The sequence below is a fragment of the Sphaeramia orbicularis genome, unplaced genomic scaffold (genome assembly GCF_902148855.1).
Source record: "Sphaeramia orbicularis unplaced genomic scaffold, fSphaOr1.1, whole genome shotgun sequence".
Lineage (NCBI taxonomy): Eukaryota > Metazoa > Chordata > Actinopteri > Kurtiformes > Apogonidae > Sphaeramia > Sphaeramia orbicularis.
Genome location: NW_021941461.1, coordinates 354167 through 368872, shown reverse-complemented (window position 1 = coordinate 368872; position 14706 = coordinate 354167). Strand labels below are relative to the sequence as shown.

General features: G+C 39.4%; 2 protein-coding genes across 3 annotated transcripts in view; both read right to left on the bottom strand.

Annotated features, from left to right (window-relative positions):
* Nucleotides 1–4931, bottom strand: part of LOC115415858 (CD109 antigen-like) — a 40887-nt gene extending 35956 nt beyond the window's left edge. For both annotated transcript variants that reach the window (XM_030129520.1, XM_030129521.1), the window contains exons 1-3: nt 2992–4931; nt 1185–1351; nt 1063–1091 (exon numbers count right to left, since the gene is read on the bottom strand). In XM_030129520.1, the coding sequence (XP_029985380.1) occupies nt 1063–1091; nt 1185–1351; nt 2992–3065 (270 nt within the window). In that variant the 5' untranslated portion in view covers nt 3066–4931. The remainder of the gene's footprint in view (nt 1–1062; nt 1092–1184; nt 1352–2991) is intronic.
* A 318-nt stretch (nt 4932–5249) lies between these two features.
* Nucleotides 5250–14706, bottom strand: LOC115415859 (lactoylglutathione lyase-like). Its single transcript, XM_030129522.1, has 6 exons — nt 14510–14706; nt 12286–12368; nt 12043–12183; nt 10946–11013; nt 7816–7905; nt 5250–5648 (listed from the first exon to the last, which is right to left on the bottom strand). The coding sequence occupies exons 1-6, from the start codon at nt 14570–14572 to the stop codon at nt 5557–5559; spliced, it is 537 nt and encodes a 178-aa protein (XP_029985382.1). The 5' UTR covers nt 14573–14706; the 3' UTR covers nt 5250–5556.

Sequence of the window (14706 nt, the reverse complement as noted above, 5' to 3'; positions counted from 1 at the left end):
TCTAAGCTGCCCTAGGAGCAAGAATGCTGGGGGAAGTACAGGCACTGAGTCCTATCTCCTGTTTCTGCTTCTACGTACCATTCTGGTCTGCACTTATATTTTTAATATTTAGCCAACTTAGTTTGTGCAGTGCTATTCACCCGATGTCCCCTTTCCCCACTCCCCTCCGGGGGAGTGGCTACTTTTTCAGTTGTAACCGCTTGGGAGCCAATGATGGCAGGATCTGCGCTGACCATCTGTGTCCTGCCCTGACCTGTGTCCTGACCCCCTCCCCCACCTGTCTGGATGGACGTCCTCGGCCTCACCACTGTGGATGGGCCTCCTCGCCCCTGCCTGTCTCATCCAGCGGGATGGACCCCCCATGTGTCCACCCTACTGCATCCTTGTAGACTAGAACTACATCTGCAAATGGACGTCCATCAGTCCTGCTGCATCTATAGCCTGTCCGTCCATGGGAGTGGATCTCTCCTTCACTGTGGTTCTCCCCGAGGTTTCTCCCTTTTCCCACTGGGTTTTGAGTTTTTCCTTGCCGAGAAGGAGGGTCTAAGGACGGGGGATGCCCTGGACACTACTCATTTTCTTGCTGTTCATTTGACTGTTGTTTACTCTAACTGACTCTGTAAAGCCCTTTGAGATAACCTTGTTGTGATATTGGGCTATACAAATAAAGTTGAATTGAATTGAATTGAATTGGTTTTATTTTACTGCTGGTGCCACACTATGTTGAGTTTTTGCAGTTTTCGTATATTTAAAAGACACAAAAACACATGTAGCATATCTTCTCTGTCAGGCAGAAACCTCGTAAGTCTGTTTTTGAATTTCTTTTTTTAATAAAACCATTCTATTGGTCAGTTTTCACGCTGGTCTGATGGTTTTAGAAATATTTAACCAATGAAAACAGTTTGTGACGACATCTCTGAACTCATTCATTTAGAAAATACATCATTTTTCTACTTTCCTGAAAAATAAACCTTTTGGACATACAAGGTTTCCACCTGATAGCGCTGAGACGTTACGATGTTTTGCCGATGACGCTGGTGTATATATGAGTGTTGGACTCACCGGCTCCAGCGTCAGCAGCTCTGTGGAACCTATAGAAGAAACACAGAGGTCAGCTGGTCCTAAACTCAGCTGGTCCTAAACTCAGCTGGTCCTAAACCCAGGTCTAAGTCTAGTTTCTGTACCTCCTTGGACCACGGTGGACTTTGAAGACACCGTCTCGTCTCCGTGGATGATGCGAATGGACACGTTGACCGCCGGCTGATTCAGGACAGTGACCGACACTGACGGGGGAACGCCGCCCCCAAGGATTCTGGGCGTGGCCACCAGGTAGGACCAATGAGGAGCCAGACTGAGAAAACAGAGACCGGGTTAGGATACGAGGTGTTCAAAGACCAGGGTCAGAAAACGGAACCACAGACACATTCAACAGGAGAGTTGGTCCGAACACAAAGTCTTTATCGTTTAACGTTAAATGTCGTGAAGTAAAGAAACAGTTTTTATGATGAAACAAATAAAATCAAACTGATTAAACAGATTCAAAGGAAAAAAAGGAAAATCAAACTGGTTCGGATTCTGATAATCGGATTATTTCAGGACTTTAAGTCACATAGTTTTCACCTTTTTTAATCTTTTATGGTTTGTTTTTTTTGTTTGTTTTTTTATATGTAGTTTTGTCCTTTTTTGCATCTTCTACAGTTTATTACTTTGAATCTTTTACATGTTTTTCATTTTTTTAAACTTTATACGTAGTTTTCATGTTTCTGAATCTTTTGCGTAGTTTTAATTTTTTGCACCTTTTATGTTTTTTACATAGTTGTCATGTTTTTGCATCTTTTAGTTGTTTTTTTTTTTTACTTTTCTTTTTTTTGCCTCTTTACATAGTTTTCATCACTTTGGATCTTTTACATTGTTTTCATCTTTTTCCATTTTTTACATCTTTTTTAACAAAGTTTGCTTGCATCTTTTACGTAGTTTTTATCTTGTGCATATTTATGTTGTTTACGTAGTTGTCATGTTTTTGTATCTTTTACGTTGTTTTTTATACAGTTTTCTCTTTTTTGCATTTTTTACATCATTTTCATCACTTTGAATTTTTAAATTATTTTTCATCTTTTTGCGTCTTCTGTTTTTTTTACGTAGTTTTCATGTTTCTGCATCTTTTACTTTTTTAGTTTTGATTTTTTTGCACCTTTTATGTTTTTTTAAATAGTTTTCATCTTTTTGCATCTTTTACATTGGTTTTTTTTTACGTAGTTTTGTTTTCCATTTTTTACATAGTTTTCATCTTTTTGCACCTTTTATGTTTTTTACATAGTTGTCATATTTTTGTATCTTTTGCATTGTTGTGCGTCTTTTAGTTGTTTTTCTTAACATAATTTTCTCTTTTTTGTGTCTTTTATATATTTTTCATCACTTTAAAAATTTTACTAATTTTTCATCTTTTTGCATCTTCTGGTTTTTTTTTTACGTAGTTTTCATGTTTTTGCATCTTTTTGTAGTATGAATTTTTTTTGCGTCTTTTACATAATTTTCATCTTTTTGAGCCTTTTGTTTTTTACATAGTTGTCATGTTTTTGCATCTTTAAGTTGTTTTTTATACATAGTTTTCTCTTTTTTGCGTCTTTTACAGTTTTCATCACTTTGAATCTTTTACGCATTTTTCTTCTTTTCGCATCTTTTTTTAACATAGATTTCATATTTTTGCTTCTTTTTTTGCATCTTTTACCTAGTTTTCATCTTTTTGCACCTTTTATGTTTTTACATAGTTGTCATATTTTTGCATTTTTTACATATTTTTTTTTACATTTTAAATTTTTTTTGCATCTTTTATGTTTTTATTTGGTTTTCATCCCTTATTTACATTTTTTACATAGTTTTTTTCATGCATTATTTGTGTGGATCTGTATTTTTGTGCATTTCTATGTGTACCTGTGTGTATTTCTGTCTGTATTTGTGTGTATTTGTGTGTGTATTAGTGTGTATCAGTACCTGCTGGTCTGCGCTGCCGTCAGTCCGATCAGTCCAATAAATCCGATAAATGTCCAAACCTGTTGACGCTCCATCTGAACATGTGACCCTCCGTCTGCAGGAGGACGCCGCCGGCCCCGCTCTTCATAGCTGTGGCCACGCCCACTCCCACGTCACATGATAAGTATCACTTTACTTTAAGTCTGACCTGCAGCCACAGGGTCTTTGTTTGGGTGGGGGGGTGGGGGGCAGCGGTTCTGTTAACCACAGCTGATCGTGTGACTGAACTCCAACTACGCCTGTTATTATCCCCAAGCCCCGCCCCCCGTACCAGGCCGTCCAACCACAACCAGGGCGGGTGTGTGAGATGTAGGCGTCGTCCCCGGAGACGCCACACCCACAGGTGGAGGTGAATGTCAAGTGCATCCTTTTGTACGTGGTGCGTTCAGGTGCATTCATCTGACGGAAAAACGATAACATCATGTACCGTCACATAACGGGACGAGTGAACCCGAAACCGGCGAAAAGGTTAAAGCCGTCAAAAACAACAGACGTCAAAAACAACAGACGTCAAAAACAAGAGCTGTAAGGAAAGCAGACGGCGCCGCGTTAGGAGATTTACCACAAAGAGTGATGAATACTAGATAAAATAGAATAGAATAATAATAATAATAATAATAATACAGCTCAAACTAAGGAGAGAGAGACACTATGTGGACAAAAGTATGTGGACGCCTTCCCACTTTTGTCTACAAACGTTTGTGCACATACTTTTGTCCATATACTTGTGTCCATATACTTTTGTCCACATACTTTTGTTCATATACGTTTGTCCATATACTTTCTGTCCACAGTATATGGACAAAAGTATATGGTATGTGGACAAAAAAACATGGACAAAATGTATATGGACAAAAGTATGTGGACACAATGAATACAGGTGTTTCTGGGAAATGAAATAATAATGAACAGAGTTTTATATTATGGGATAGATATCCATGCATTGCTTAGTTTGGGTTAAATTATTCTCTTTGTTTCCAAAATGACTCAGAAATGGTTTGGACAGAATTTATATAAACAGTGATTTTATATTTTTTTCCCCATGACTCTGATTTTCACTGTTCTTCCTCTAAATGTCTGGAATATTATTCCTGCTCTGATTGTAAATGATAATTTCCATCTACTTTCATCACATCTGACTGAGGAAAAAAAATGTACCATTAAACTTTAAGGAAATATTGAAGTTTCTAAACTATATGGACATAAATACTGGGACAAATCATGACATAAACATCAATATTTAATTAGCATCAAAAGATTTTATATATATGTCAAATTCTAACGATGAAAATGGATTTTACACATTTTTAGTGAAGTCTAAGGTTTTGGATTTGAAGCTCAAACAGTTTAATAATCTACCAACTCCTTCAATCTGGTTATTTTGTGGGTTTTATTATAAAATTGTTTTTATTGAACTGAATAAACTGATGTAAGTCTATGTGAAATAAAACCTGATGCTGTTGTTTTACATTTGACCAGCAGATGGAGACATTTAACACAAAACACTGGAAGCTTTAAACCATAAACTCTGCTTGTGTTTCAGATATTTGGTTTGTTTTTCCTCAGTTTATCAGTATTTTGTTCATTTTATTCTCATTTTTTTCCTAATTTTACAAGTATTCATTCACTTTTTTTCCCACATCTTAAAGTTTTTTTGGTACATTTTTTCCTCATTTTACAAACATTTTGCACTTTTTATCTTCATTTTTCCTTGAACTGCTCCATTTTCTCAGCTTAAACATGTTTTCTATGTTCTGTTGTGAACTAAATGTGTTTATGAGATCATGGTGAATCATTGGATTTGTTTTTGTTTCATATTTTACACAATGTCCTGTTTAAGAACCTTTCTTAAGTGATTAATCACTATTTGTTATAATATTATCCTTTACATTTTGCTTATTTCAGTGTAAATCCTGTATTTTCTTTTTTTTATTTCTTTTTTATTTTTTTATTTGTATGTTTATTTATTTTTATTTTTTCATTTAATTTTTTTTTTCTTATATTTAATTCACTGATCATGTAAATGTTTATTAAAACTCATAGTAAATTCAGCGGTTATTTTATCAAAACAGAAAAAAAGAGGAAAAAGTGAGTTTTTCAGCAAAAAAAATATCAGACACATTACATACAAGAAATAAAACCAAAATAAAATGCAGAAAATAATAAAATCAGTGGTGTTAAAGTCATAGAATATAAATCTTAAGGTTGTATAGTCCAAATCCGAATAAACACAAAGACGTTTAATGAGCAAAGACACGACAAATATGTGAAAATACAGAAATCTGAGCTTATGAAAATATTTAGGTTAGAAAAATAAATCCATGTTATTGTTACGTATTTTAATCTGATACTTTTAGTTCAATAAAAACCATTAGTTTGGAAAAAAGTTAAATATAAATGAAACAAACACAAACAAACCTGGTTTGATCTGATTTAAGGTGGATTCATGTGTTTATCTTTTTTTATTTGTATTTAATAAAACATCCCTGGGGTTAAACACATGAATTTTCCCATAATGCCTCTGTTCTACGACATCAGAGCGACCATGTTTTCAGGACTGAAGATCTCGATCCAGTACCCGTCTGGATCCTGGATGAAGGCCAGGTCCTTCATTTTACCTGGAGGACCAAGAAAGAGCTGAAGTTAACCCTTAAAGACCCAAAAATCCACCTTTAACCCTTAAAGACCCAAAAATCCACCTTTAACCCTTAAAGACCCAAACGTCCATCTTTAACCCTTAAAGACCCAAAAATCCACCTTTAACCCTTAAAGACCCAAACGTCCACCTTTAACCCTTAAAGACCCAAACATCCACCTTTAACCCTTAAAGACCCAAAAATCCACCTTTAACCCTTAAAGACCCAAAAATCCACCTTTAACCCTTAAAGACCCAAACGTCCACCTTTAACCCTTAAAGACCCAAAAATCCACCTTTAACCCTTAAAGACCCAAACGTCCACCTTTAACCCTTAAAGACCCAAAAATCCACCTTTAACCCTTACAGACCCAAAAATCCACCTTTAACCCTTAAAGACCCAAACGTCCACCTTTAACCCTTAAAGACCCAAACATCCACCTTTAACCCTTAAAGACCCAAAAATCCACCTTTAACCCTTAAAGACCCAAACGTCCACCTTTAACCCTTAAAGACCCAAAAATCCACCTTTAACCCTTACAGACCCAAAAATCCACCTTTAACCCTTAAAGACCCAAAAATCCACCTTTAACCCTTAAAGACCCAAAAATCCACCTTTAACCCTTAAAAACCCAAACGTCCACCTTTAACCCTTAAAGACCCAAAAATCCACCTTTAACCCTTACAGACCCAAAAATCCACCTTTAACCCTTAAAGACCCAAAAATCCACCTTTAACCCTTACAGACCCAAAAATCCACCTTTAACCCTTAAAGACCCAAAAATCCACCTTTAACCCTTAAAAACCCAAACGTCCACCTTTAACCCTTAAAGACCCAAATGTCCACCTTTAACCCTTAAAGACCCAAACGTCCACCTTTAACCCTTACAGACCCAAAAATCCACCTTTAACCCTTAAATACCCAAAAATCCACCTTTAACCCTTAAAGACCCAAAAATCCACCTTTAACCCTTAAAGACCCAAACGTCCACCTTTAACCCTTAAAGACCCAAACATCCACCTTTAACCCTTAAAGACCCAAACGTCCACCTTTAACCCTTAAAGACCCAAACGTCCGCCTTTAACCCTTAAAGACCCAAAAAGCCACCTTTAACCCTTAAAGACCCAAACATCCACCTTTAACCCTTAAAGACCCAAAAATCCACCTTTAACCCTTAAAGACCCAAACGTCCACCTTTAACCCTTAAAGACCCAAACGTCCACCTTTAACCCTTAAAGACCCAAACGTCCACCTTTAACCCTTAAAGACCCAAACGTCCACCTTTAACCCTTAAAGACCCAAAAATCCACCTTTAACCCTTAAAGACCCAAACGTCCACCTTTAACCCTTAAAGACCCAAACGTCCACCTTTAACCCTTAAAGACCCAAACGTCCACCTTTAACCCTTAAAGACCCAAAAATCCACCTTTAACCCTTAAAGACCCAAACGTCCACCTTTAACCCTTACAGACCCAAAAATCCACCTTTAACCCTTACAGACCCAAAAATCCACCTTTAACCCTTAAAGACCCAAACATCCACCTTTAACCCTTAAAGACCCAACGTCCACCTTTAACCCTTAAAGACCCAAACGTCCACCTTTAACCCTTAAAGACCCAAACGTCCACCTTTAACCCTTAAAGACCCAAACGTCCACCTTTAACCCTTAAAGACCCAAACGTCCACCTTTAACCCTTACAGACCCAAACGTCCACCTTTAACCCTTAAAGACCCAAAAATCCACCTTTAACCCTTAAAGACCCAAACGTCCACCTTTAACCCTTAAAGACCCAAACGTCCACCTTTAACCCTTAAAGACCCAAAAATCCACCTTTAACCCTTAAAGACCCAAACGTCCACCTTTAACCCTTAAAGACCCAAACGTCCACCTTTAACCCTTAAAGACCCAAACGTCCACCTTTAACCCTTAAAGACCCAAACGTCCACCTTTAACCCTTAAAGACCCAAACGTCCACCTTTAACCCTTAAAGACCCAAAAATCCACCTTTAACCCTTAAAGACCCAAACGTCCACCTTTAACCAAAACCATCTACTGATCTAGAACCAGGTGAAATGTTCCTGTTCCCATTGATCAGAAGGGTCTGGTTCTGGTTCTGGTTCTGGGTCATGGTCTGTCAGTCGTTCTAACCTGAGTCTGGTTTCTTGACAAACGTCGCTCCTCGATCCTCGAAGACTTTACAGGCGGCGTCGACGTCAGGGACAGCGACGCCGATGTGACCTGAAATAAAAACAAATACAAACAGCATCAAACCAAAATTATAACTAAATAAAATGTAAATAAACCAAATTAAAACCTAATAAAAACCAAATAAACTAAATGAAACCAAAATAAAAACAAAATAAACCAAACTAAACCCAGATCAGTTCAAATGCTGCTGTGAAATAAATCTGCCGTAGAACTAGAACAGTTGTAGAACTAGAACTAGAACAGTTGTAGAACTAGAACAGCTGTAGAACTAGAACTAGAACAGCTGTAGAACTAGAACTAGAACAGTTGTAGAACTAGAACAGCTGTAGAACTAGAACTAGAACAGTTGTAGAACTAGAACAGCTGTAGAACTAGAACAGTTGTAGAACTAGAACAGTTGTAGAACTAGAACTAGAACAGTTGTAGAACTAGAACAGCTGTAGAACTAGAACTAGAACAGTTGTAGAACTCGAACTAGAACAGTTGTAGAACTAGAACTAGAACAGTTGTAGAACTAGAACAGCTGTAGAACTAGAACAGTTGTAGAACTAGAACAGTTGTAGAACTAGAACTAGAACAGTTGTAGAACTAGAACAGCTGTAGAACTAGAACAGTTGTAGAACTAGAACAGCTGTAGAACTAGAACTAGAACAGTTGTAGAACTAGAACTAGAACAGTTGTAGAACTAGAACAGCTGTAGAACTAGAACTAGAACAGTTGTAGAACTAGAACAGTTGTAGAACTAGAACAGTTGTAGAACTAGAACAGTTGTAGAACTAGAACTAGAACAGTTGTAGAACTAGAACTAGAACAGTTGTAGAACTAGAACAGCTGTAGAACTAGAACTAGAACAGTTGTAGAACTCGAACTAGAACAGTTGTAGAACTAGAACTAGAACAGTTGTAGAACTAGAACAGCTGTAGAACTAGAACAGTTGTAGAACTAGAACTAGAACAGTTGTAGAACTAGAACAGCTGTAGAACTAGAACAGTTGTAGAACTAGAACAGCTGTAGAACTAGAACTAGAACAGTTGTAGAACTAGAACAGTTGTAGAACTAGAACAGCTGTAGAACTAGAACTAGAACAGTTGTAGAACTAGAACAGTTGTAGAACTAGAACTAGAACAGTTGTAGAACTAGAACAGTTGTAGAACTAGAACAGTTGTAGAACTAGAACTAGAACAGTTGTAGAACTAGAACTAGAACAGTTGTAGAACTAGAACAGCTGTAGAACTAGAACTAGAACAGTTGTAGAACTAGAACAGTTGTAGAACTAGAACAGCTGTAGAACTAGAACTAGAACAGTTGTAGAACTAGAACTAGAACAGTTGTAGAACTAGAACAGTTGTAGAACTAGAACTAGAACAGTTGTAGAACTAGAACAGCCGTAGAACTAGAACTAGAACAGTTGTAGAACTAGAACAGTTGTAGAACTAGAACAGCTGTAGAACTAGAACTAGAACAGTTGTAGAACTAGAACTAGAACAGTTGTAGAACTAGAACAGTTGTAGAACTAGAAATAGAACAGTTGTAGAACTAGAACAGCTGTAGAACTAGAACTAGAACAGTTGTAGAACTAGAACAGTTGTAGAACTAGAACTAGAACAGTTGTAGAACTAGAACAGCTGTAGAACTAGAACTAGAACAGTTGTAGAACTAGAACAGTTGTAGAACTAAAACTAGAACAGTTGTAGAACTAGAACAGCTGTAGAACTAGAACTAGAACAGTTGTAGAACTAGAACAGTTGTAGAACTAGAACTAGAACAGTTGTAGAACTAGAACTAGAACAGTTGTAGAACTAGAACAGTTGTAGAACTAGAACTAGAACAGCTGTAGAACTAGAACTAGAACAGTTGTAGAACTAGAACTAGAACAGTTGTAGAACTAGAACAGTTGTAGAACTAGAACAGTTATAGAACTAGAACTAGAACAGTTGTAGAACTAGAACAGTTGTAGAATTAGAACAGCTGTAGAACTAGAACTGTTATAGAACTAGAACTAGAACAGTTGTAGAACTAGAACTAGAACAGTTGTAGAACTAGAACTAGAACAGTTGTAGAACTAGAACAGTTGTAGAACTCGAACTAGAACAGCTGTAGAACTAGAACTAGAACAGTTGTAGAACTAGAACAGTTGTAGAACTAGAACTAGAACAGTTGTAGAACTAGAACAGCTGTAGAACTAGAACTAGAACAGTTGTAGAACTAGAACAGCTGTAGAACTAGAACTAGAACAGTTGTAGAACTAGAACAGTTGTAGAACTAGAACAGTTGTAGAACTAGAACTAGAACAGTTGTAGAACTAGAACAGCTGTAGAACTAGAACTAGAACAGTTGTAGAACTAGAACAGTTGTAGAACTAGAACAGTTGTAGAACTAGAACTAGAACAGTTGTAGAACTAGAACTAGAACAGTTGTAGAACTAGAACAGTTGTAGAACTAGAAATAGAACAGTTGTAGAACTAGAACTAGAACAGTTGTAGAACTAGAACAGCTGTAGAACTAGAACTAGAACAGTTGTAGAACTAGAACTAGAACAGTTGTAGAACTAGAACAGTTGTAGAACTAGAACAGTTGTAGAACTAGAACTAGAACAGTTGTAGAACTAGAACAGTTGTAGAACTAGAACAGCTGTAGAACTAGAACAGCTGTAGAACTAGAACTAGAACAGTTGTAGAACTAGAACTAGAACAGTTGTAGAACTAGAACAGCTGTAGAACTAGAACTAGAACAGTTGTAGAACTAGAACTAGAACAGTTGTAGAACTAGAACAGTTGTAGAACTAGAACAGCTGTAGAACTAGAACTAGAACAGTTGTAGAACTAGAACTAGAACAGTTGTAGAACTAGAACAGTTGTAGAACTAGAACTAGAACAGTTGTAGAACTAGAACTAGAACAGTTGTAGAACTAGAACAGTTGTAGAACTAGAACAGCTGTAGAACTAGAACTAGAACAGTTGTAGAACTAGAACTAGAACAGTTGTAGAACTAGAACAGTTGTAGAACTAGAACTAGAACAGTTGTAGAACTAGAACAGACAGAAGGATCTGAACACAAGTTTGAATCTCACCAAATCCTCGTGGTTCTTTGTTTCCGTTGTGATACGACAGTTTATCGTCTGATTCCGAACCCCAGTTACTGAAAAAACAAACACATGAATATGATATAAAAAAAACAACTGGATTTAATTTTTTTTAAATTAAAAATTAAACATGAAACGAAATAAAATCACAGAAAAACTGAAGTCGACTTTGGGAAAATTAAATAAATAAACTGATGTAACAGTTTGGGTCTGAATCTGTTCGTCTCTGAATATTATGATGTAAATGTTGAATAAATATTAATAAAAGGATAATGTTCAACTGTATTCTTAATGATTTACTTTCATGTTTGTTGAAGAAACAACTGAGAATATTTGTCCTAAATTTGAGTCATTTGGAAAAGTTGATGAAGAGTTTTTGGAAATCAAATAAAACTAAATAAACTGAAGTAAATCTGTGTGAAATAAAACTTTCTGATGCTGTTGTTCCACATTTGACCAGTAGATGGAGACATTAAACCATAAACGCTGCTCATCTGTCAACTGTAGTGAAATATTCTGAAATATAAGAATAAAAATCACCAAATGAAAAAACACCAAAAAAAAAAAAAAAACAACCCAAAAATGATCTAAATGATGAACAAAAATGTGAAAAAAAAAAAAAAAAAAAGAATCAAAATGAACAAAATAATCAACAAAATTAAGAAAAATAACCACAATAAGAAACAAATTTAACAAAATGAAGAAAAATTAACAAAATAAGCAACAAAATAATGAATAAAAACTGAAAAATATAAGAAAAAAAAATCACCAAATGGAGAAAAAAACTGCACATAAACATATAAAAAAATTAACAAAAATTATCAAAATAATGAACAAAATGATAAAAAATGAACCAAATAATGAACAAAATGATAAAAAATGAACCAAAAAATGATAAAAAATGAACCAAATAATGAACAAAATGATAAAAAATGACCACAATAAGAAACAAAATTGAACAAAATAATGAGTCAAAATGTCTCCGATGATCAAAGCGCTTCTGTTACATTATAACAGTTTTTAAACATGTGCTTAAAGGTGAATCCAGGTCCAGGTTCCAGGGTTTAGTCCGGACCGGTTCGTACTGGGTCAGTTCGATGGTGGCGCGGCGGGAAAACGTCCACGCCGTCCGCTCCCTGACGTCCACGGGGATGTCGTCTTTGTCCTCGAAGCCCAGGAAGTAGAGACTGAAGCGCATGGACGGGAAGTCGATCTTCTGCAGGAACCTGCAGCACAGGTAGAGGAGGGGGCGGGGTTACAGAGGAGGGGGCGGGGTTACAGAGGATGGGGTGGGGACAGACAGGGGAGGGGGGCGGGACTAAACTCACGTCATGCCCAGGACCCGGGTGTAGAAGTCCAGAGACTGGACCGGGTCTTTGACCCTCAGCATCGTCTGCTGCATCATGAAGTCCTGCAGAGACAGAGACCACATGAGACCAGGATCAGGACCAGGGATTAGACAGAGACCACGCCGGTACTGATGAGACAAGAACCAGGACCACAACCAGGACTAAGACCAGGACCGGGACCAGGAATTAGACCGAGACCACGTCGGTACTGATGAGACCAGGTCCAAGACCAGAACCAGGACCGGGACCAGGGATTAGACAGAGACGACGTTGGCACTGATGAGACCAGGACCAGGACCACAACCAGGACTAAGACCAGGACCGGGATCAGGGATTATACCGAGACCACGTTGGTACTGATGAGACCAGAACCAGGACTAAGACCAGGGTTTAGACAGAGACCATGTCAGTACTGATGAGACCAGAACCAGGACCAAGACCAGAATCAGGACCGACACCAGGGTTTAGACAGAGACCATGTTGGTACTGATGAGACCAGGACTAAGACCAGAACCAGGACTGAGCCAAGGGTTTAGACCGAGACCAGGGTTCAGGCAGAGATCACGTCAGTACTGATGAGACCAGAACCAGGACTGAGACCAGAACCAGGACTAAGACCAGGGATTAGACTGAGACCAAGAATATGACTGAGACCAGGGTTTAGACTGAGACCACATTGGTACTGATGAGACCAGAACCAGGTCCAAGACCAGAGCCAGGACCGGGACCAGGGATTAGACAGAGACCACATCAGTACTGATGAGACCAGGACCAGGACCAAGACCAGAACCAGGACCGGGACCAGGGATTAGACTGACACCAGGATTTACACCGAGTCCTGGGTGTAGACTCAGTCCAGGGTTTAGACAGAGTCCACAGGAGGAGCATCATCACCGTCAGTGAACTCATTAAACGGAGGTCAAAGGTCAGAGGTCAGCTGACATGTGAACCCTGGATCCAAACACACACACACACACACACACACACACACACACACACACACATTCTGCAGAAGTTCAGGAGGAAAACAGAAAAAAACACAAATTAAAAAATCACATAAATGACCTGAAACACGATCAGGAACTGATGACACTGTTCCAGGGTCTGAGTCCACAGTGGAACAGACAGTCCACCTGGAGGACCTGGGTCTGGTCCTGCTAGTCTGGTCCTGCTAGTCTGAGTCTGGTCCTGGAGGTAGTCTGGCTCTGGTCCTGGTCCTCCTGGCAGTCTGGTCCTGGTAGTCTGGTCCTGGTAGTCTGAGTCTGGTAGTCTGGTCCTGGTAGTCTGGTCCTGGTAGTCTGGGTCTGGTAGTCTGGTCCTGGTAGTCTGAGTCTGGTAGTCTGGTCCTGGTAGTCTGAGTCTGGTAGTCTGGTCCTGGTAGTCTGAGTCTGGTAGTCTGGTCCTGGTAGTCTGAGTCTGGTAGTCTGGTCCTGGTAGTCTGAGTCTGGTAGTCTGGTCCTGGTAGTCTGAGTCTGGTAGTCTGGTCCTGGTAGTCTGGTCCTGGTAGTCTGGGTCTGGTAGTCTGGCCCTGGTTGTCTGAGTCTAGTAGTCTGGCCCTGGTAGTCTGAGTCTGGTAGTCTGGTCCTGGTAGTCTGAGTCTGGTAGTCTGGTCCTGGTAGTCTGAGTCTGGTAGTCTGGTCCTGGTAGTCTGGTCCTGGTAGTCTGGGTCTGGTAGTCTGGTCCTGGTAGTCTGGGTCTGGTAGTCTGGCCCTGGTAGTCTGGGTCTGGTAGTCTGGTCTTGGTAGTCTGGTCCTGGTAGTCTGGGTCTGGTAGTCTGGTCCTGGTAGTCTGGGTCTGGTAGTCTGGCCCTGGTAGTCTGGGTCTGGTAGTCTGGTCTTGGTAGTCTGGTCTTGGTAGTCTGGTCCTGGTAGTCTGAGTCTGGTAGTCTGGTCCTGGTAGTCTGGTCCTGGTAGTCTGGGTCTGGTAGTCTGGTCCTGGTAGTCTGGGTCTGGTAGTCTGGGTCTGGTAGTCTGGCCCTGGTAGTCTGGGTCTGGTAGTCTGGGTCTGGTAGTCTGGCCCTGGTAGTCTGGGTCTGGTAGTCTGGGTCTGGTAGTCTGGTCTTGGTAGTCTGGTCCTGGTAGTCTGAGTCTGGTCCTCCTGGAAATCTGGTCCTGGTAGTCTGGTCTTGGCAGTCTGAGCCTGGTCCTGCAGGTCTAGGTTAAACCGGTCCAGCTGGATCAGACCTGGACCCAGAGCCCTGTACCTTAGTGCTGGGGTGTCCGTCTTTACAGGCTGAAGAAACCACCTCCTCCGACAGCGCACACATGTTCAGTCCAACCTGCACCAGGTCCAGAACCACGGAAACCACCGAGAACCACCTGGAACCACCTGGAACCCAGACCACAGGGGCTGTGATGCCTTCAGGGGCTGCTCTGACGGCTGGGAAATTAGAGCGTTCAA

Bases quoted from the DNA above. Each gene is read 5' to 3' on its own strand.
- LOC115415859 (XM_030129522.1), bottom strand. From the start codon at position 14,572: ATGTGTGCGCTGTCGGAGGAGGTGGTTTCTTCAGCCTGTAAAGACGGA. The intron at 12,184-12,285 runs GTGAGTTTAGTC...CCTGTGCTGCAG, and splicing joins ACCCGGGTCCTGGGCATGAC to GTTCCTGCAGAAGATCGACT. The intron at 5,649-7,815 runs GTTAGAACGACT...TTGGTCCTCCAG, and splicing joins TGTCAAGAAACCAGACTCAG to GTAAAATGAAGGACCTGGCC.